The sequence below is a fragment of the Heterocephalus glaber genome, unplaced genomic scaffold (assembly GCF_053883595.1).
Source record: "Heterocephalus glaber isolate CG9 unplaced genomic scaffold, H.glaber_assembly_v1.0 deba00001509, whole genome shotgun sequence".
In the NCBI taxonomy this organism is placed as follows: domain Eukaryota; kingdom Metazoa; phylum Chordata; class Mammalia; order Rodentia; family Bathyergidae; genus Heterocephalus; species Heterocephalus glaber.
Window position 1 is genome coordinate 29,149,991 of NW_028258325.1, and position 22,943 is coordinate 29,172,933.

The 22,943-nt window shown below is 38.0% G+C and overlaps 1 protein-coding gene across 3 annotated transcripts in view; it reads right to left on the bottom strand.

Moving 5' to 3' along the window:
• Window positions 1-12,353: 12,353 nt before the first annotated feature.
• The window catches only part of Arap2 (ArfGAP with RhoGAP domain, ankyrin repeat and PH domain 2), a 177,754-nt gene continuing 167,164 nt past the window's right edge, over window positions 12,354-22,943 (bottom strand). For 2 of the 3 annotated variants that reach the window (XM_004867672.4, XM_004867671.4), the window contains 2 exons: window positions 22,230-22,364; window positions 12,354-15,677 (listed from right to left, as the gene is read on the bottom strand). In XM_004867672.4, coding sequence (XP_004867729.1) covers window positions 15,294-15,677; window positions 22,230-22,364 — 519 coding nt within the window. In that variant the 3' untranslated portion in view covers window positions 12,354-15,293. The remainder of the gene's footprint in view (window positions 15,678-22,229; window positions 22,365-22,943) is intronic. The other variant, XM_087187437.1, reaches the window with a different exon arrangement.

A 22,943-nucleotide genomic window follows, 5' to 3' on the forward strand; every position in this document is an offset into this window, starting at 1 on the left:
CCTCTCCCTTTATGATAGTTACATCGGCACCAGTGTCAACCAGCCCAGAAAATTGTCTCCCATCTAACCACAAGGTCACGAGAGGCTTTTGTGCTGAAAGTATCTGACCAGTAAACATCAGATGAGCCGAATCCCTGGCTGCCTCGGGCGTTGTTTAGAGCCTTATTAGAGGTAGAGAGAAGGGGAAGGAGTAGCAATTGAGCAAATCTTTGGCCTGATTGAATGGTATTAATAACTTTGGGAGAAGAAACCATAACTTTAATTTCCCCAGAGTAGTCATTATCTATCACTCCTGGGTAAACCAACAGCCCATTTATGGTACTACTGCTTTGGCCTATTACGAGGCCAAAAGTCTCTCTAGGTAAGGGTCCAAAGACTCCTGTGGCGAGGGCCTGGACTCCCATTTCTGGGGTCAATACTGTGTGGGTGGTGGCACTGAGGTCCAATCCGGCACTTCCTTTTGTGGCTCTGATGAGGTCTGAAATGGATTGCTGTTTATTGGAGCAAAATTGAGCGCCCCGTAAATTTGTTTGGAGTTGGGGGCCTGGGGCTGGCCCCCTTTCCCGTTTCCCGAATTCGAATCCTTAAGAGGGGGAAGGGGTCGGCCCTGGGCATCAGTTTTGGATCGGCACTCACTCGCCCAATGCCTCCCCCGATTACATCGGGGGCAGGGCCCGGGGGGCGGAGCATTGGGGCCCTGCATTTTAGTGGTCGGGCATTCTCTAGCAAAATGGCCGGTGGCCCCACACCGGAAACACTTATTGCCGACGTGGCGTTGCAAAAATTGTTTGACTGTGAAGCCTTGCATGGCGGCCGCCATGGCAAGGCCCTGTTGGTAGGCGGCCCCAATCTCAGAACAAAGGCGAATGTAGCCGGAAAGGTCAGTTTTCTTTTTATAGGGGCGGATAGCGGCCTGACAGGCGGCATTGGCGTTCTCAAAAGCAAGCTGTTTAACAAAATCTGTCCCTGTCTCCGCGCTCCCAAAAATCCGGCCTGCCGCCGTGAGAAGGCGGTGAACAAAGTCCGCAAATGGCTCGTCTGGGCCCCGCCGAATGTTAGTGGGGGAGGCACTCACGTCTCCTTTGGAGGGGAGCTTTTTCCAGGCCCTAGTGGCGGCGGTCTGAATCTGGGCATATAACCCCGCATCAAATTGTATTTGTTGGTCGTTGGCGGCGTAGGCCCCCTCCCCAAGGAGCATGTCAAGCACCCATCCATTCCCCGCCTGAGCATTGCGCCTAGCAGTTTCTCGGCAATTTTTAACATATTTAGATTTCCATAATAAATAATCACCTCCTGTAAGGGTGGCGCGGGCCAGAGTCTGCCAATCAATTGGGGTGAGCCAATTTTCTGCCACCGATTCTAAAATAGCCATGGTGTAAGGTGCAGTGGCCCCATATTGAGCTGCAGCCGTTTTAAATTTTTTAATGACCTTAAAATCAAAACCACTGTGGTGTCTTCACGCCTGTCTCTGTGCGTCAGTAGTTTTAGTTACGGGAAAGGCTTCCGCATTTTTAAGTTTCAGGGATACTCCCGACCCGGATGGCACCCTAGGGGCCGCCCCTCTAACGGGGGGTCGTGGCTTAAGTTTGTCTTCTCTACGGACATTTTTATGGGCTTTGCCTGTTCTTAAGCCTTCAAGCTGGGTAATAAGTTCTTGGTGTTCCTTTTCTAACCTTATCTGTTCTTTTAGAAATTCTATTTTGTCCCGGAGTTCCTTTTGGGGATCAACAACAGGACATGCCAGAGTGGGAGTGTCGGGGCCTGAAGAGATATAAGGAGGGGGATATCCGGAGTCGCCCCACAATGCTCCCCCCGCGGGCTCCTCCGACCCGGAGCCCTCTTGGGGCGGATCTGGGGGCGGAGGCGGGCCACGATAGGCTTGAAGGGAGGGATATAGGGGCGGAACCTTCCGCGAGGGTGGGGCTGTCCTAGAGGCGGTGGCGGAAAGCAAGGAAGCAGGGGTTCGGCGAGGCCCTGCCCTACAGGGCTTGGCAGGGTTCGTGGCCGTTTGGGGTTGGTCCGAAGGGACGTCATGTCCGTCGGGGGCGGGATCGTCGTCACTGTCAAAGGACATCAAGTCCTCTTCTTTGTCTGACAAAGAAGTCGTGGTCTCAACGGGCCTGGGCCCCGGCGCCATATTGGCCCGGGAGACTGCGTCAGAATCACTGGCGGGTGTCAGCCCCTTACCATCTCGGAGAGCTACCTCCCCAGCCTGTATAGCCTGCGCCACCAGTGGATCCCTCGCTTTATGAGAAATAATATCATTAATCAAATTCCAATATGAGAACGCCGCAATAGGGACCTTCCCGGGTCCGCAAGTGGCATAATAATCCTGGAGAGCTTCCCCCACCTTTTTCCATCTCTGTTCGTCAATGGTTCCCTCAGCAGGGAACCAGGGACAGAGATCTTTAATATAATCAAAAAATCTTAACAACTGTTTGACTGTAACCTTTACCCCTCGTGCCTGTAATGTCTTCTTGAGACCTTGCACAAACAATTCGTGCTGACTAATGCCCTGTCCCATAATCGCTGCTCAACTTACCGAGGTGCAAAAAGACGGCAGGTCCACGTCAATTGCAAGCCTCTCCCGTGTCGAGTGTGCTCTTTGTTCCTCAATCTTAATCTTAGGGCCCCTGAGCAGCGTCCTTCACTGGATCCCCCGTTCTCTGGCCGCACGTTGGGCGCCACTTGTCCCGGCCCGCGGGTAAGTCAACGGAGACCCTAGAGGGGGAGCGAGGATGAGAGGGGACAGGGGACACGAGAGATGGAGACAAGACAGGTTTCTGATCAAGTCTCGTTTATTGCAGAAGCTGTTACAACATATATACCGTAGGGCTAGAGGGGAGGAGCAAGAGGAGGGTACTGGGGCTACTTCCTTGTTGCCGGGTAGATTTGCAGCAGGCCCGGATATGTCCGTAAAAGGCACTCAAGAGTTCTAGCGGGGGGGCAAGGCCCCCCACAACACTTCACTCTAGAAAATATCACAAGAAGTCAAAGAATATAAATGACAATGTTTAGTATTTCATTGGAGTGCAAATATGTGAATAAATATCCCACCTGGTAGAATATATTTTTGAAATATTTTAGTTATATTACTTTTGTTAGAATAAATTATGATTTAAACAATCTTAGTGGAGAGATAATGTTTAGATTGTACTTGAAATTGTAAGTTATTTATTTATTTAGCACAAATTTATTCAGTACATACTTCATGAAAAATTCCATAAAAAGAGATTTTTGCAAGCTGCATAAATGATGACCTAAGATTTGGTTTCATGGCTAGGAAGGAATCTCATCACTTAAGGAAGAAGTGTCTTCCTTAATAACTTCACCCACAGTGATGTACTTGTCCAGTTGCTTTGCATTCCGAGCACATGCATTATGTTCTGATTTGTGATGTCTGTAGCTAGGGAACTGGTAGTGTGTTACAGTCAGAAAGTCAAAACTATATCACCTGACATTCATACCTGGTAATGTTTTATTTTTGGGTTTATCCAGTTAGTATAAATTGGTGTGAAAGTACCTTGGATTTCTTTCACAAAATTAAAGACATTCACAGCTGAAGCACATAATCCTAGAGCAAAATAGTACAGTGGACCCTCAAGTTACAACTGGTCTGACTTACGAACAACTTGGGTTATGTTAATGAACCTAATTCTGCCTCTGTTATCTATAGCAGTACCCAGGTAAACATCCAGATCGACTTACAACCAACTTGAGTTACAACCAGCCTTCAGGTACCGATTGAGTTCATGAGTCAAGGGTCCACTGCACTTTGCAATGTGTGTCTCTGAATGATGAGAGAATGACATTCATGTGTGGTACTCTCTTCTTGGAGTTTCCTTTTCATTCTTGTCAAAGAAGTCAATCCAGGAGTGGTTATATTTAAGTAGATATTTCAAGTTGACACTGATTTTTTCTTTGATTAATGTGTGTGTGCAGTACTAATGATTGTATTCATCATTGAGAGTTGGTACATGTATATAATACATCTTAATTATTTTCATTCCCTTCTCTTCCCCTCCCTCCATCGCTTGATCTCCTCATTTGAAAAAGATCTAGCTCAGTACTTCCTATTTCTATCTTTTATTTTGCTATTTATTTTTATTTTGGATTTCTCATATAAAAGAATCCATGTTATATTTAAGCTTGTCTATCTGATTTACTTCACTTAACATTGTGTTCTCAAGATGTATACAGTTTTCTACAAATAACTCAAGTTTATATTTCTTTATGGCAGAGCAGTACTCCACTGTGTGTAAATACTACATTTTCTTTATCCATTCTTCTGTTGAAGCACATATGTACTGCTTCTAAGAATTAGCTATTCTGAATTATGCTGCTATAAACATGGGTATGCATGTATTACTGTGGTATGATGTCTTTAACTCTTTTGGGAAGATACCTAGAAGGAAATAGATGGGTTGAAAGAGAGACATTGGCCCACGATTTCTCAATTAACCCCATACAGGGAAGGATGTTGTAATGTTCCTTCCAGAACTCTTTAAGGGTTAAATCTGTATCTGAGACCATCTGGAAGTACATGCAACCAGCATTCAGGTCATAACTCAAGACTGTTCATAAGTTAAAACTAAAATTCTGGTAATAATTCACGTTGATTGTATGTCAGGCTGGCCATAACTCGAGGGTCCACTGTATATGATATGTGACTGTCTGATAAAGACTGAGTATGCTCTGGTCAATCTATAGATAAAAAATTAATGACATATTCTAAAAATAATAAATGAATATAACATTTCTTATCCACTCTTCTGACACCTACAATGAATCTAACCATTTCTGGACTATTGTTCTGGTGAGTACTATTAGAATACTTCAAATATAAAATTAGGGTATGTTAAATTTATGAATGCTGAGAAAAATTTTTTGCAGTTAAATGCTAATCACTACAATTTTATATAGAAATAAGAAACGATAAAATCTGACATTTATCAGGAAAAATGTGTATCAGTGATGTAGTAATTTTAATATAAATATTAAAAATAAAATTGCCAGGAAACAAAAACATTAATTGTTTTTTATTAGGACACATCAGAAAGGAAGTAGGAATAAAAGCAGCAAGTTATTGAACTTATTCAAAAAGAACAAATACTAATTTATTCTAAGTTGTTAGTGTTAATATAATCTGCAACAGTGGACAAAGCAATGTTAATTGAGTTCTAAAAAGAACACACAGGAAACATTTTTCACTATTATGAACAGAGGGTATGTTTAAAAAGGCAGCTTTCAAATTAAATACAATTTAATGCAGTCCTGAATACTTTTATTGACATAAAAATGCTAGGCAGAGTGCATAAATATATGCACCCTAAATGCTGCATTATTTTCTTCCCAGTATTTCATTATGCAAATATTTGAATGTACAGCAAAGTTGAATGTCCCCAAATCTACTACTCAGATTATAAAATTATCATTTTATTACACTCACCCAAACATATGATCCATCTTTCTAGTCCTCCCTCTATCCATGAATTCATCTTACTTCTACTTGAGATATCTCAACTTTCCCTGAGCATTTTAGCATGAAACTTTTTATACAACATTTACATAAAAGACACATATCTTTAGTGCATATTAAGTTTTGATAAATATATTTTCCTGTATAGAATAAATTCAAAGTACAGAGTATTACCATTCACTGCAGAAAGTTACCTCTGTATCTTTGTAGATAATCTCTATCTCCACCCAAAACTATTACTTTTAAAATGTTTTCCAGCACAGTGCTTTTTTAGTGATGATCTCTTAAGTATTATTTCAAATTGGTTTTGTAAAATATTTATGCATGCTTTAAATAGTTGTGTAAAGTTTAAGTATTTTTAAATAAAATAATTTATTAAGAGGCTATTTACTTGCAGACTGAATTATATAACTTCTGCTCATATCTCTTGAGTGTTACCAAGCTATTTGCATTGTAGAGGAATAATGGCCACATTTCTTGTTCTTCAGCTAGTTGGTAATCTTACCAATTTAGATCCAATTGAGAAATTGCTAACTAGCTCAATTCTAGCTAGAAAGTAGATGAACAATAAATTCATGTTAAATCAAATAAAAAAGTGGATGAAAGAACAATAGAATGAATGAGAAGGAAACTAACTCACTAAATATTCAAAACATGTGACTAACAGAGAGCTATACATTTCAAATAAGTTATTTTTTTCATTAAAAAATCTTGCAAGTCAGTGATGCTTTGGTAATGCCTTGGACATTATAAAAGCCCAATATATCACTGCCAAAATATACAGTCTCAGTATTTCTATAGGTTTTTCATCTCTGAGGACACTGGAGCAGGGATTGGATTATTCATCTACCATAGGCGTAATTTAACACATCCCAAAGTTCTCTCTTTGTCTGGACTACCAAGGAGAGGCTTAGGAAAAATTTGTGACTATAGGCCATTGGCATTTGCTTATCAGTTATAGCTCAATTATTTTAAAAATAGATGTTAGCAACTTTATTTCAGGATAATTGTTTTTATTATAATTGGTAAGTAGAAAAGCCTACTGAATTTCTGATATGAAATGTATATGTTTCTAGTACTGCTTATTAAAAGCAATGAAATTTTAATCTAGTTGAGAAGTGAAATGAGGAATTTATAAAGATACGTTTCTTTAAAATCAAGCTGCAAAATGAATATTAATAACAATTGAAAGAGACCACATCTAGTCTTCCAGTGTAAAATGATGGCTATATATAACAAATTAGTGAGACTGTCTTACTTTTTTTTTATTTAAAAGCCATTAAAAAAGGGGGGGAAAAAACAAAAGACAAAGTCAATAGAAGAATATACAAAATAACATTAAACAAAAAATATTAACCATTACCACAAACTACCATATAAGGATTTACCCTAAGTGTAGAAACATCATTAAGCACTTTGTCCTGGGGCCTAGTAGGAAATCTCCTTAGTGCCTGTAGGCTACTTATAGGACATTTTGTAATGATTGTTCCAGTTTGTCTTGAAGCAGTGATTTTTTTTTTTTTTTCTGGAGATTGAACCTAAGAGCTTTTGCATTGAGGTACAGCCACAGCCTCTTTCTTTCTCTTTCCCTTTCTTTTCTCTTTCTTTCTTTCTCTTTCTTTCTTTCTTTTCTTTCTCTTTTTCTTTCTTTCTCTTTTTTTTCTTTCTTCCCTTCTTTCCTCCCTCCCTCCCTCCCTCCTTTCCTTTTTTTTCTGTTCTTTTCTTTCTTTCCTACACTGCTAAGTTGCCCAGACTGGGCTGTACCTGTGATCCTACTGCCATGGCCTCCCAGAGTGATAAGATTACAGATGTGGATCATCACGGCCCTGCCTGCAGAAATAATTTAAAATGTGTATATTGCCAGGATTTTACTTTCAAGTTTAATGACTTTAAGTGATTGCAGATTGAATGTTTTAATAACATGTAGTAATTCTTAAATGTTCTAATTTGTATAGTCAACTGATAGAAATGATTTAAACATTTCTAGTATTTCAGTTGAATTAGTCGAATGAGTGCATTTAAAATATTTTAAAAGTATTTGAATCCCTCTATAGACTCCAGTATCTGTCACTAATGAGGTTTAGTAATTGCAACAAAGCCCTGTAAAGTAGCTTCAATGTTGGTAATTTTATAACTATAAAATCTCAAATAAATTCTGCTTCATCTAGGGTGTGTCCATACTAGTTGCCTATGAACAACACACTACCATAAGATGACATGAAAAACTGGTCATTGTTTTTGAAAAACCATAAAAAAATCACGTCCCTACTATTGACTTATCATGTTAAATGTATAGTTTCCAATTTGTTCTAAAATATTACTTAGATGCCTAATTTGCTTATTCAACCTGGCAACCCTACAGTGGGAAAAATAACTGATTCAACAATTCTGTTTTAGGTTAGTTGTATCAATTAATTTCACAATTTTATTTTACAAAGAGGTAAGAGTTGCTATGTAGTTAGAATAATATATGCATGACAGAAAATGCCAGACACATCCTTTGGGAGCAAAAGATAAATTCATCTACCAAGGAAAAAATATATATTTCATTAAAGGACACTTATTTTTATTAGGTGATTAAGTAGCTGGGCAGAAAATGATTAAGAAACAAAATTAATACAAATTTACTTGACAATATTGATTCCTTTGAGTAAGTTCTGTACTATGTTCGGAATAAGCTTACCAGGGAAGTCAGTTGGAGAAAAGTGTGTAATGGTCTATACACTTGAACTAGAATTAAGACATATTTGCAGAGTTTGATCTGCGTGTAGTAAGCACTTCTGTCTGTAGCAAGCACTTCTGTCTGTAGCATCTCACAGCATGAGTGTGAACCTTGGAACTTACAATTGTACTAGGGATATAAAGAGCTTATTCATTTATATCTCCCTGGAAGAATGACCTCTCTTTTTATAAGAAATGTCTTCCTTTATCTGAAGCCTTCTTGCCTTACAGACAACACTGTTTGTTATCAGTTTTGGGACACCAATTTTCCTTGGATTCATGTCTGCACAGTGTAAGTTTTCTTCAAGCCTTTATTTCAGCACCTGACTTTCTACATATAGTATGTCTCCGAGAAGCAGAATATAGATTTTGTTTTTAATTGAAATTTTTATTTTGTATTTGATGTAAGTATTGATACATTTGGTCTTGTATCTATCATCTTACCATCATTTTCATCTTGATCTGTTTTATGCTCCTATTTCTCTTCTTCTGCTGAATTAGTCATATTTTTATTTTCCCATTTTTCTCTCCATAACCATGAGTCATGTTTTTCTTTTTCTTGTTTGTTTTTGTTACTGGGGATCGAACTCGGGTCCTTGTGCTTGCGTAGCAGGCGGTGAAACCACTGAGCTAAATCCCCGGCCATGTTTTTATTTTTCTTTTAGCAGGTGCCCTAGGTATTAAAACACATGTCATTGCTTTTCCCCAATACACATAATTAAATTCACTCTTTCCCTGCTAATGCTTGGACCTTAGAAAACTTTTAAGTCCACTGTTAGACTTGTTATGCTAGACCGGCTCTGCTCCTCATTTAACTGAGTCATTCTGCTTAACCTCCATGTTCCCAAGTCCTTGAAATGGAAAGCATCAGAAAAGCAAGAAAACAGAAAGGCCAAGTAGCAGATAAAAAGCTTTATGTATGATATGAGATGCCAGTGGGATATTCATGGAAATGTTAATTACAACCTGGTCATCAATAGTGGGTGGATCTTCAGTGTCCCCGAAAGGTTTTTGTGTTGATGCACTTGGTTTCCAGTATATGTTGCCACTGAAAGGTGGACTCTTGAGAAAGTGACCCTACTAGAGGGAAGTTATACCACTGGGGTTGTGTGTGCCCTTGAAGGGGATATTGGGACCATGGCCTCATCCTCTGACTGCTTTTTGGCCACAGGGAGGTGAAATTTGCTCTATCACATTTCCTTCACCATAATATTTTGCCTTGCCACACACAGGTCCAAAATCCATAAGCCAAAATAAATCTTCCCTCCTTTTATGTTATTCCAGGCATTTTTGTCAGTGACATAAAACTAACATGGTATGTTGAGATTGAGGATAAACATGTAGGATGGTCAGAAGATGTACTATATTTAGTTATGAGACCCAATGAGTTCCTCTAGGAGATAAGATTTCCAGTAGATGACCTGAGAGGAATAATGACCAATGAAGAATCCACAAAACAATGTTGGAGACCAGTACTAGAATGAATTACACAAAGAGGTGATTAACTGTATGAAATGCAGAAGGTGGAGACTGGTCAAGTACAATAACTGAACACTAAACATTAGAGCTGGTAATGAGGTTATTTTGGCCTTGCCAGGAACAGTTAGGGTAAAGTAATGGGAAATAAAAGGCTGGATAAAGATGGTTCAAAGAGACAATGGGAGGAAAAAAGAGAAAGCAGAAAATTAAATTTTACTAAGAGTCTTGGTGTGCACAAGTAAGATAAATGATGGATGTTGCACAACAAATGGAATAACTCAAAGAGATCAGAAACATCACTTTTATCTGGTAGATGCTGTTGCTGGGACAGTCTTCAGACTACAGAATTATGGATTGATTCAGCTGGCTTGTATATTTCTCTCTCTCCTCGAGGATGCTGCTCTGTTTAGAAAATGACAAACTGTGATAACTGTTAATTTGTTACTTTTTTTAAGAAGTTGATAATTTATTATGAATAGGACTTTTTTTTTTGTACTGGGGATCGAACTTGGGACCTTGCACTTGTGAGGCAGGTGGTGGCACCAATGAACTAAATCCCTGTCCCAATTTGTCACTTTTAACCATAGGTACAAGATTTATAGTTCTATAAAAAAATCTAAACCAAGTCAGAAAATTATATACAGTAAATATCCCTTCAAAGGAGTGATTTTACCCACAGGTTAAAAAATTTAAAAGGGGCAAGAGGAAAAAATAGAAAAATAAAACAAAAAGAGATTACAAGCAAGGCTGAAGGACAAAGGAAGATTACCTTAGCTTCAGGAAACTGGTAAAGAAGACAGGAGGGAAAGAAAGAAGGAAAAGCAAGAACAAAACATAACTAAAAAAACTAAAAATAATGTTCACACTCATGAAAAAACAAAAAATGAGGAAAAAAACACAAAGCAAAAAAACTTCTTTGTGATTTCAAGCCTGTGGTTATCTTCTGGAATCTACAGTTTTGTGGTAGTGTTTAATTCAGGGTGTGTCTTTGCTGTCACTGTTAGACAAAGGAAGCAGACAAACCCCAGATCTGTGCTGGATGATCCCAGTAAGCCTCCAGTAGGATTAGGGCATGCTGGACAATCCCAGCAAGCCTGTAGTAGGATTGGGGCTTGGTGCTGATTCTGGTGCTTTCAACTCCATAGAAGTTCAAGATGATCCTGGCCCCTAGTTGTGGGGTTGGGGCATGAGTTGTTCAATCTACAACACTGGTGTCTCTTGCTGGTCTTACCTTGGCTCCCTGACCCTGGATGTCTCTTGCAGTTGTCCTTCACCCAGGCACTGTTGGATTTCAACACTGGGAGCTCTGAGATGAAACCAACCCACAGCTGGTGAGTCTTGGGTTCAGTTGGTCCCTCTCTAAAATGGCATCTGGCCAAGCCCCCTCTTCAGGTGACATTATAGATGCCTGGGCTAGAGTCACTCACTAGCTGTAGTAACTCACAGCACCCACTGCTCTGTTCCACTGGTGTGTCTCTCCCTGGAGGCTTCTGGAGTCACCCATCCTCACTGTCTCTAGATTTCATCCTCTTCAATTACACTGTGATCCAAGAGCCTGGAAGAAAGTGCAGTTTGCTATCTCCTTTTTCTGAGTTGTGGTCTGTTTCTTCACTTTCTCTGTGGGCCTCAATTTTCCCTTCAGATCCATCTTGTGTCCTGGGGATCCACCTCCCTCCTTTTCTTCCAAAATTTGTTATATTCCAGTGACTGGATTCCAAATTTGGGAGAGGTTGATTTGTTGCTGTTTACTGCTCCGCCATCTTCCCAGAACCCAGTCCATTCTTTATTGGGGTGTAGTCTTTTAGTCTTGGAATAATTAATAATTTTTTCTATTATGTGTTGGATAGGACTAAGCATCTTTATTATGCTGCAACAGTGGTTCTTGATATCAGAGAACTTGAATTTTAAAAAGTAGCTCCCAACTGTAATTTTGCTGAGCCATAATTTTGGGTTAGGCTGTTATTTCAGTGTATGAGTTATTAAGATGACTTCTAAACACATCTCATTGTGTCGCTTATCCTTCATTCAACATTATAACTGTCACTCAACAAAGGTATAAAAGTGTTCTGAGATTTGGGGAAACAAAAGTGCAAGGACTAAGATTTATTTGCAAGTATCAGGGGATCTTCTGCTCATATCAGTATTAACTGATAAACATGAATACTGATGTATTAATTTCCTAGGCTAGCCATAACAAAATAGCACAGACTGGGTGACTAAAACAGAAATCTGTTTTTATCATACTCCTAGAGGCTAGAAATCCAAGATAAAGGTGTCAGAAGGATTGGTTATTTTGAAGGTCTACTTAGCCAGTAGGTGGCTACCTTCTCATTTGTCTTATGATCCTTTATGCGTTGGGATGCATCCTCGGTATCTCTTTGTATGTCCTAATGTCCTCTTCTTATGAAATCAATCAGAATAGATTACAGTCCACCATATTGAGTTCCTTTCAGCCAACGACTTCCTTAAAGGATGTATTGCTACACATAGTCACATTCTGAAGTACTTGGGGTTCAATATATGAATTGTGGGGGAAGATAACTGGAACAACTTGTACTCTGTTTTATTTCTGTTTCACATATTTTAGGAGGAAAAAAGCAACCTTGCTAGAAGCAGTTTGAAAATCAGTACTGAAAACCATCAACTTAGATCCAATGAGAGCTAGAGAAAACAATACATTAATAAGTAAAGTTTATTACTCACGATGTTATAATTTACATATTTATCTCATTTACCTGGCCAGTGTATGTGCATGTGTGTATATAATTTTTACATAGGTAAGTTACTCATCGCAAAAATTACCTACAAGGTAGTTACACCTCCTCCTTAAATGAGGTTATTTGGGGTCTGAATTTTAATCAAATAATTCTTTAGTACTATCTGGATTATTAAAAACTTTACATTCAACAAATCATAGCCATATCAGAGAAAATGAGTATATAATTTAATCACTTTAAACAAAAAATTGAAATAACTTACACTTTAAAAAAAAGAACCTTAGTAATCTATAAGATTCATTTCTGCTGTTTCCTGATAGAGTTAAATGTGATAACCATACATGTGTCATGTGTTAGAAAAATGTTCACAATTTAAACCTAATTCTGTCTTCTGTTAAAGTTCATTATGAATGAATGATAATATACAAGTCATGGTACAAATTTATATGATGGTACAAGTTTTCATCATCTCCTTTGAGTGATTGAGTCTGAAAAAAAGCATACAAATACATGTCCAAACAAATCTGATACATTTGCAAAAACATTTCCTTCTGTAATATATGTTTTTCTGTAGTTTAGAATTTAAAATTTTCATAGGAAAATAAAAATCACCAGCTAATACAGTTATATGCACAAATCACATTTTTCTTCCAATTACTTTTGGTTAATTTTAACTTCTTGGTGTCATTTTGATGAACCATCAAGTAATTATTTTTTAAAAATCAAATATTTAAAAATTATGGCTAATAATTAACTTTTAGTATTCAGAAATGAAAGTTAGAATGCCTTCAGTCTATTTATGTCATATCTGAACATATTCATCCTCTAAAATAAAACCATATACATAATAGTGTTTGGAAAAATGATAGTTTGAAGTATACATTAAATTCAAATTTTAATGAAAGAAAAAATGGATAATGAATTTAGTTAACAATAACCTTAAACTTCTGAAAACAATGAAGACAGACACTAATCACATTCAAACGAACTTGTAAAACAATTTTAATTTTTACTCAAAATACATGAGATGTCATTGTTAGCCCTTATATTTGAAAAATGGAGTAAACTGTGCAGCAAAGGAAGAAAAACAGAAGCTATTAGATTTTAAGCTCAAGTGTCTATAAAAATTCAGGTAAAAGGCAGGTTAAAAACTCCAGACATTTTCCTGTTGTTCAATACACCAAACATATTAATATCCATAGTTCTTTTTATTTCATAAGATATAAATATCATTATTTATTAGAAATAATAGTTTAAAATTAGTTTGTCTTCCTAAATGACATGATTTCTTACTTTAAAGGAAGTTTCATCAAGAGTGTAACTTATCATAACTGCCCTGCAGTTTTATTTAATTGCAATTTATTTGGATTTAAATAATAAATACTACCAACTCATGGTAAACTATTTTATCCCTAGCAAATGTAATTAGAATTTTATAGTAAAGAAAGTCATAGAAATTGATAACACATACAGTGACTAAAGTATGGGCCTTTGTACATAGACAAAATCTGACAAGAAAATCACCTGACAAATAGGGAAAAAGTGTAAGGAATAAAGTTTAGCTACATAAAATAATTTTTAATATCAAAGCTCATCCGGCCTAATACAATTTGAAAGAAACTGTTGAAAAGTGCCACCCATAACATAAGCTATAAAATATTATTATCTGTCTTAGAAAAACTTCTAATTTTGTAGGTGATTTTTATGTGGAAGCAAAAATAGAGGGCTTTGTCATTTTACTAGTTATAGGCAGAATACCAATGCTTTATTAAAACAAAAACAACAAAAACCTCCAAACAACTAAATGGAATGTGAACTGCTGGTCAGAAAATGTGTCGTAGGCTTAAAGAATCCCCCTACCTCAACATGGCCATATGTTCAGCACTTCCAGTTAGTTCTGACAGTGAAGAGAAAGACACTGCAACCTCATGTAAAAAAATTCAAACAAAAAAAATTAAATGTCAGAACAACAGCAGCAAAAAGATCCTGTGATGATTCATTTTTTCCGTACCAAAAGTATTGTTGGAACTCCAAAACCTTGCTTGTGTACAGCAACAGTGGGAATAACATCTGTGCCAGGTCCATTCATACAACCTCTCCAGTGCAATGTAAGTTTTCTCTTAGCAGCCACTGACCTGTAGTGGACTGGAGTGTAGTGAGTGTACACTATGGCTTGTTCACTAATGCCATAAATAAGAACGACCAGAGCCATTATTCAGTTTGCTTGGCTGAATGCTTCTGGGGACATCTTTATACCCTGGGCCTTTTTCTTAACAAGCAGTTTTTCCTTAACAAATTCTGGTCCTTAGTGAACTAGAATGAATCTTAGGTCACCTCCTTGGATGGTAGGGCATATGTTAACTTTCCTCCTTTTTAAAAACCCAATGTTATTTGTTAGCCACTAAAATAAATTCTTCCCCTTTTCTACTCCTTCCTTTTCTTTTCCCTAATGTGAACCCTGTGTAAACCTAAAAACATGGTAACTTACAATACAAGTTTGCTCAAAGTGCAAAATATGTTATAGATAGTTTCATAGGCTTTATTTAAACACAGCATTTTATACAATACAGTACAGTCTGAGATTCCTGCTTATAAGTTACCCACTTAGCAGACCACTATTTTAAAAGGGTCAACCACTTAAGGGTAACTCAGTGCTTTCTTACACAAAGTTAATACAATTGAACTTTACAAGTTTTGTTCAGAGCAAAACAAAGTTAATCTTACACTTAATCACATATATACATATTTTATAATGCTCTTTAAATGTTTAAGTTTAGATAGACACATTTCTTAAATATAGACCAAGTTTGCCTATAAATTCATGAATTATTTTATAGTTTTGTTTCTACTTTACACACACTGTATACAATACTTAAAAAAATAATTTGTGGATCAATTCATTTTACTTCTTTCTGCAAAATCTGTTCACCTTGTAACTCTTTAGGCAGGGTTCTTGACCGCTGTAGAACCACACTAAGTTCTTCAATTACCTTCGATGGCAATTTATGATCTGAGTCCAAGGTAGCTTTGTTATTCCTGTCCTCAGCCTTCTTCAATGTCTTTAGGTCCTTCTGGCCTTTCTGTTGCCCCTGTTGGGCCTCAGCCTCTGTGTCCTCTAGACAGACGAAACTCCGGTGTTTTCTGGTCCGATTTCGAAGTTTATCCTCTTTGTGCTCCAGGCACTGCGCCACGATGGAGGCTCTGTCCTTTAAGCTGGGTTCCATGGACTCTCTCTCATGCTTTGCACTGAGCCGCAGCCTTTCAAGCTCTGCTCTTGCACTCTAAAAAAGAAAAAATAATAAAATGTCTTACAGGAAAGCAAGATTTGGGAAAAATGATGTTCACAAAATATATTCCATGTAACAGTTGATGCTTCCTATACAAGAGTTTATTTCTATAATGTAGGTTCTAAATTCGATGTAAGTGGCATATCTGAATTTATATACTGGTCTTAGAGCTGCAAAATCATATGAGATGAAGATGACAGAAATTCATTTTAACATGCTTTGGCACAGCACTTCAAAGATTTCTTTCCGGTTAGTTATTCAGACTGACTCTCATTTCAACCCTCCCTCTTCCAACTCATTTTTGCCTCTCTGTGCCATACCTGCATGCACCCTTAGTTCCAAAAGCACTGGACACTCAGCACTGAGGAAAAAAACACTCTCCTTGGCCATGTGAGCCAGGAAAGTGCTCTATACTATAGCTCTCTTTGAGATTCATAATGCATAATAAAGATGCTGAGAATTATTAAGGAAGAGAAATCTCCTTAACTCCTTTTCTCTGTTTTATTCTCCCAATATTTCTGGCTAGTGAAACCTTTCTCCTACACAATGCCTATTGGGATTCCCTGGGTTTACTTTTAAAAACACAAAAATATGTTAATACCTGCTTTTGTGTTAGTAGATTAGAATTCACAATTATAACTTTCAGGACCTACAAGTACTAGAAGTATACTGCAACACAACACCTGAAATCAAATAAGGTGGACTTTTAAAAGTAGCGTGCAGGACAAACTGTGGCTGGGAAATATCTAGTGTACAGACTTTCCTTGGCTTCTCAGGAATCACAACTCATTCAAGTATAAAATATGGCTTTATATATCACAGTAAGTTTCACAACTTTTCAGCCGAAAGAATTAGATGCAGAATTTAGGGGGCAAGTATTAATGTATATAGTGCTGAAATTTTAATTATACTATAAGGTTCAATATTAGCTTAAATGATTTATAAGCTTGTGTGAAGGTGAGGATGAATGGTAAAAGTGATCTGTGAAAAGTCAGAGTATGGGGTGGGGAGAAAGTAAATACATGAATAATACAGTGAGCTGGAGAGGCCTGCAGGGGAGGAAAGAAAACTACTGTCTTTAAATGACAAGGTATTCATTTAAAAAGCAAGATGGATAAAGTGTAAAAGCAGATGAGCACGAGGTGGCTTGCTCCAGGCAATGCCAGTCTGTGTCACAGCAGAGAAATTGTGCCTATCCTTCCCAGCTGCAGAGTGCAACTTTCTGCAGAGCTGAAGCAATGAGCAGTGAATATATCATCAGAACAAATCACTCACAGGGCTTTAGTCTGGGCTCTTATATGGTTCCCATTAAATCCAGTTTTGTGGGCCAAGTTTATGGCAGTCTCATGGTAAAAAAATACGAGATATATATATTATATATAACCTCAGAAATTCTTTTAAAGTACTTTTACTATTGAACTCACTTACTAGCTGATAATCTCCATGGTGTAAAATATATAATCACAGCACTAAAGTTAATTCTAACAATGCCTCAAGCTTTCTTCACAGTTTAGTTATATTTTATGGTGCAGAAACACAAAGTCAAAGAACAATCTGTCTGACATCACATAAGAAAAACTTTGAAATGGGAGGCTAGAAATACTCAAAAGAAATCATTTGTCTTAAATGACCTAAGAGAGTTTTGAATGGGAAGCCATGGGGGTGCTGTGGGGTTAGTGTCCCTTTCCCAATACTGCCTCTAGCTCCGCCTCTGGCCCTCTGGCTTTGAGCAGCATAGGGCATGCATCCTCCTATCTTACAGCGGCCTTCTGGGAGTAGGTAGCGCAGGGGATGCTGAGAGTTTTCGCTCAGTGCTATGCACAGCTCCTCAGAGTAGGCAGGAAGGGAGCCTGAGGGTAGGCCTCTTAAGAGTCCCAATGTCAGTTCAGTTCCAGGAGTAGCCAAGCATTTCTGTGTTAACTCTTCTAATGGCTTCTCCCTGGGCCTGCAAAGTGCCTGCTACCTTCCCCTCTTGCTGCCAGAGGGAATGTCTGAAGGCATGCGTGCATAAAGATGTCCCCTAGAGAAGTCCCAAACCCCGCATAGCTGAGACCCGAATCTGAAGTGCCTCTTAAGCATGGGAACTAGCTGCCTTCAGAGCCCCGCCTGGCATGGAGGAGGTAACAGTTTGGGAAGGGCCCTATGGAGACACTGTTGCAATGTGCCTACAAGAAGTAAGTACTGCTTAGAGACAGTAGGCCTGGACTGTAGAAGAGGGAAGCCCAGGGGAGCAGGCACCTATGTGTAACAACAAGGTGAGGCCCAGAGCTGGGCAATGGACCCCTGCTGTGGCATAGCCTGATGCAGATGTTGCAGTCTCCGGGTGACTCCTTTGTAGTGGCCCCTATTCATACAAGGCCACCCCCTTCGGCTGCAATGGCTTTTCTTGAGTACCCACCTGCAGGGAGCAGCAGGCAGGGCAAATGTGGTGGTGTCCCTGGTTGGCCTGTAGTACAGATACCCTGATGCCTAGGTCTGGGCTCTAGGTCCTCTAGGTTAACCCCATGCCAGTCAGCCTCTGGGATGCAGTCAAGCCTGCTAATGGATTGTGAGGTTTGCAGGGCTCCCACAGGAAGGACCAGGCAGCCAAAACTTTTTTTTTTAAGGGATTTAGAGAAGTGCTGTTTACCATCAGATATGAAAATATTTTGATGTGATAACAACTGTAGTGGGGATTATAGCACAAGATGCCATCACACAACCTGCACAGGGCAGAGCTAAGAGTCCTCCTTTGGCCAGTGTCATGGGTGGCAAACTGGATCTGCATTCTTGCTTTCCAATCATCATGTTCAAAAGCAGGTCAGGTCCTTGTCCTTTGTCCTGGCTGTGCTACACACTTCAGCCTTTGCTGGGAGCTTAAATACCTTACAGGGGTCCTAGAGGAGTGAGGCTACGAAGTAGAAGAGGGCTTCCAGGCCGAAGCAAAGCACCTGCGCCCCGAAGAATATACCACCCACAGCCACAGAGGCTGTGGATTGCCAAAAGAAATTTTGGGTTTTCATGTGAATTCTCTGGATTTTCAAATAATTGATAACAAATTCAAATTCTGCTCAACATTGTGATAATCAAACCAGGCAGTTTTGAGGTTGTAAAATATTCATGCTAGCCATCACCTTTCTGAGTCCAGCCAAACTTCTTATAAACATGTTTCTCCTCCACTATAAAAGTAACACAGAAACATTATAATAGTAAAACCTGGCCCAGTGAAAAGGAAGTCTTCTTCTAGTTGTAGTACCCAAAGGACAACTCTTAGCAATTTCTTATATGACCTTCCAGGTATATTTATGTATGTGAGTATAAATCTATTTACAGCTAGCACAACTTGCTAGTCATGTGAGTGGGCCACCTCTAAAGCCAATCATCAGGCCCAGTAAAGTCTTCAGATAACTCCTGAACTGCTGAGCTTTCCAGCTACAGAGCAGACAGAAACTGTCCCTGCTGTGCCCTGGCTGAATTCCTGACCACAGAAACCCTGAGAGATAATAAAACTTGTTCCTTGTCTTAAGACAGACAGACACACGTACACATGCGCACACTTTGAAATGGGCGGTCAGGTTGGTTTTCTGAAATGGATGTGCTTCTTTTCAGCACATCACACTGCTCCAGGATAGTAAGGGATAGGCAGATGGATTATTATTTTCTGTTCAACTGTACCATTCTTTTTTGTTCATTAATTTACAGAAGTCATTTTAAAAAGCAATGGCTTCTCCCTCCCTTCTTTTGAGTCAGGATCTCGCTGTGTTGCCCAGTGTGGCCCCTGAGTGCTGGGCTCAAATGATCTTCTTGCCTTGGTCTCCCTAGTAGCTGAGACTATAGGTGGGTGCTACCACACTCAGCTTTTAATGGCAATTTCGAAAGCTAGTGAGTTGTCTTCCAAGTTTATTATTTTGTCCCAATATGTGTTAACTATATGTCAGGTGTTATTATAATACATTCTCAAATATAATTATTTAATCATCACAATAACCCTATAGAGCAGAGGATTTTTTAGCTCCACATATTTACAGATAAATAAGCTGTAGACACAAAGTTAAGGCAGGTTTCAAGATTTTACATGAAACAGGAACACCAACAGGTGGTTATCTAGCTTGTGCATTCTTCGGCATTCTGTCTGCCTCTTGTGTGATTTCTTCTGCCAACAATTTACTTTTCCTGGCTTATTCAGCTAGCAAACTAATTTACTTAATTAATTGTATAAGGCACTTTCTCCAGGAAGCTTTTTGAGAGGTACTTTCACATAACTTCCAAAAGAACCTCATGAAAGCATGCCTAAATCAACAAATTTCCCAATCTGCCAAGAACTTGTCTGAAAAATTCTTCTTGAACATATCCTTCAATATTAATGTATTTTTTCTTATGAATGCATTCCACTTGGTAATTTTAAGTTAATGTCCATTTTCAAAACATAGGCTTAAAAGTGGGCAGTCATTTTATAGGTATATTTTCTAATATATTTACATAAATCTAATTCTATAGTACACATTTTAATGGTTCATATGAAGAATTTAATTTTTTATGAATTTTGCTTTAATGCCTTTTCAAATGTTTCAATGTTTTTCCAACTGTGGAGCACCATATTTGTCAAATCATTAAATCATATTTACCAAATTTACAAAAAAAGCTTAGTTTATTTTAACTCATACATTTTCCAGCAATTAATATCACATGTAATTGTTTTAAGAGCCTTTAACAATTTTTCAAAGCAACAATTTTGAGACATGGGGTTACTGGCAAGACTTTAAAGTATCAGCCTGAGAAAAAGTAAGCAAGCAGCTGCAACTTCGAACAGTGCAAGTAAAGATGGTGAAGGATGGGACCTAGTACTGACCCTAAAGTTCATTACACCTTCATTATAATGCATTTCTATATAAAAACCTCCATCTAGGGGGAACATGACACATTGGTAAGCACATTTTGAGCCATGTGCAAAGTCATGTCTATAATAGTAGCTAAACAACACCCTGTCTGGAGACCACTGCCCCTTGTGGGGAAAGTCATGAATAATTAATGACATTTGGGGGGGATCCTACAAAAATGAAACATAGCCTTTGTTGGCCATTTCTCCATCTATACAAGAACTGATGTGATGTTTGTGGGCTCTTTCTGTCTCTTTTCTGGGGCTGCTAGTGGGACAGCCAGCTTGTTTCTTTTCTGTAATAAATTTTCCAATTAACACTTTTGCCTGTAAATTTGTATTGTTGCCTCAGTATTAATTTCCATTATCACTGAAGTAAGGATCCATGATAGCCAGTGACATCTTCAGTTTCCTGATCTTAAGCATGTTAAAAAATTTAACTCTGAAATTGTGGATTTGGGTTCAGGTAATAAAGTACTGCATATTTAAATCATCTACATGGACTGCTGGTTAAAGAATTTTGAGACTAAAAATTCGTCTTTTGCTTTTCTCTGCAGTTGATCCTAAGGCAGTATCTGGAAGACCTGGGGACATGGGAGAGAATATGTATTCTCTACACTTGCTTTATTGGTTCTAATGTCCTGTGGAATGTCTCAAGAATTTTAAGATTCTAGATTAGGTAATGAACCCATAATTGTGCAGAATGGTTTATTAGCAAAAACTGTAGGTGTGGAATGAACACAGGGACGAGGTCATTATTTCTTGGGAGACTTACTCTCCTTTGATTATACTAGTGCAGCAATATCAAGTAGGGGAACCAAAGACCATTATTTTTGAAGCCTTTGTATTTAGAGATGGAGTTTTTCAGTGGAATAAATGTTCAGGCACATTTTTCATGCATGGAAAAATATTTGAAAGACCTGATTACTAGATTAAAGTGCTTTTAGTCTTCTAAAGGCTTTTTTCTGCTTGGAAAGCAAAAGATTCAAATAGCTTAATCCCAAATTTAAGCTCAAAGAAGATATAACACTTTTTAAATGCTTTTCTTTGTGCTTTGAGGAACTCAATTAAGACACTGAGACATGAGCTAGTTCCCAAGTGGCTAATGAGTTTTGGGAGAAAAAGCCTATGCTCTTTCCTGAAGAGACCATACTTCACATCAAGACTGACATTACTTAAATGCTCCCACCCCTACAGTGAGAAAGAAAATAAATAATGACCTTCATGAACAATGCCAATTGATGTTCAGAGGTCATCTTGCAATTTCTTAAATTAAGAAAGATACCCTATCATTTCCCAAACCACTGGAAATTGCTGTTATGTCTGTAGAAAATCTACTTATCATGGCTCCAGACATTTTCTGCCACGGACTTACTCTGAGGTGTTTTAATTTCTAAGACTAATTTGAGATTTATTTTACCACCAGAATTTCTGTACAAATATTTAAAATTATTTGGCTACTTATGAGACAAGAAATGATACTGTATATATGTAAATGGGTAGGCAGTGACACTAAAATAAATGATGTACCGTTATTCATGTTTTCTTGATGTATATGATTATTGCATTTTTCAAAGTGATCATTATTGTTGTTTTTGAAGTTAGTGAACTAATTGACATTTTTAGTCATATTAAGACATAGGAAAACAAATGCTTTAATTTAATATTAGATAAACAAAATCCTAACCTACCTCAATATTTCTTCGGGCTTGGGTTGCATTTCTTTCATGTTGGATAGGAATTAGAGGTAAACCTCCAATTTTGGGATTTTTGGTTATTGAACGTTTTCGCTCCTTTCCAGCTGGTGGCCATATATCATTTTCATGCTGTGGAAACACAATTTCATGCTGTTGGTGTGTGATTTTTATTATGTGGTACACCATGGTAGTCACTTGGCTCCTTTTCTATGTACTACATCAAATGATGTGCTTCTATGAGGATGCCATTTGTAATTATGATGTTGACTCTAGCAGTGACATAGCTTGAGGATGTAAAACTCTTAAGTGAACTGAGCATTTGAGGGCTCAGTTCAATTTCTAAGTTTCAAATACATGCCTTCTGTACTACTTATCAAACCAAATGGGGGAAAACACTGGAGGAAACTGGAAAATCTCTTTGGAAAGAAAAATAATGCATTTGTCTACATTTCTAGGCTTTATAATAAAAATAACTACACATTTATTTTTCCTCATATCAAAGATGATTTTAATGTAAAAATAATTTGATCTTACATATCCCAAAGCAACCTCAGGCCTGGCTATTAGAAAAATGAGACTTCTTTTACAACGTTTTGAAAAATGTTACTTTTTCATCTAATTGAATTCTACAGAAATGTTACCTTTTTATACATACATTTATATTGACAATCACTGTACAACAGAGAGTATGGTACATTTGTTCTCAAA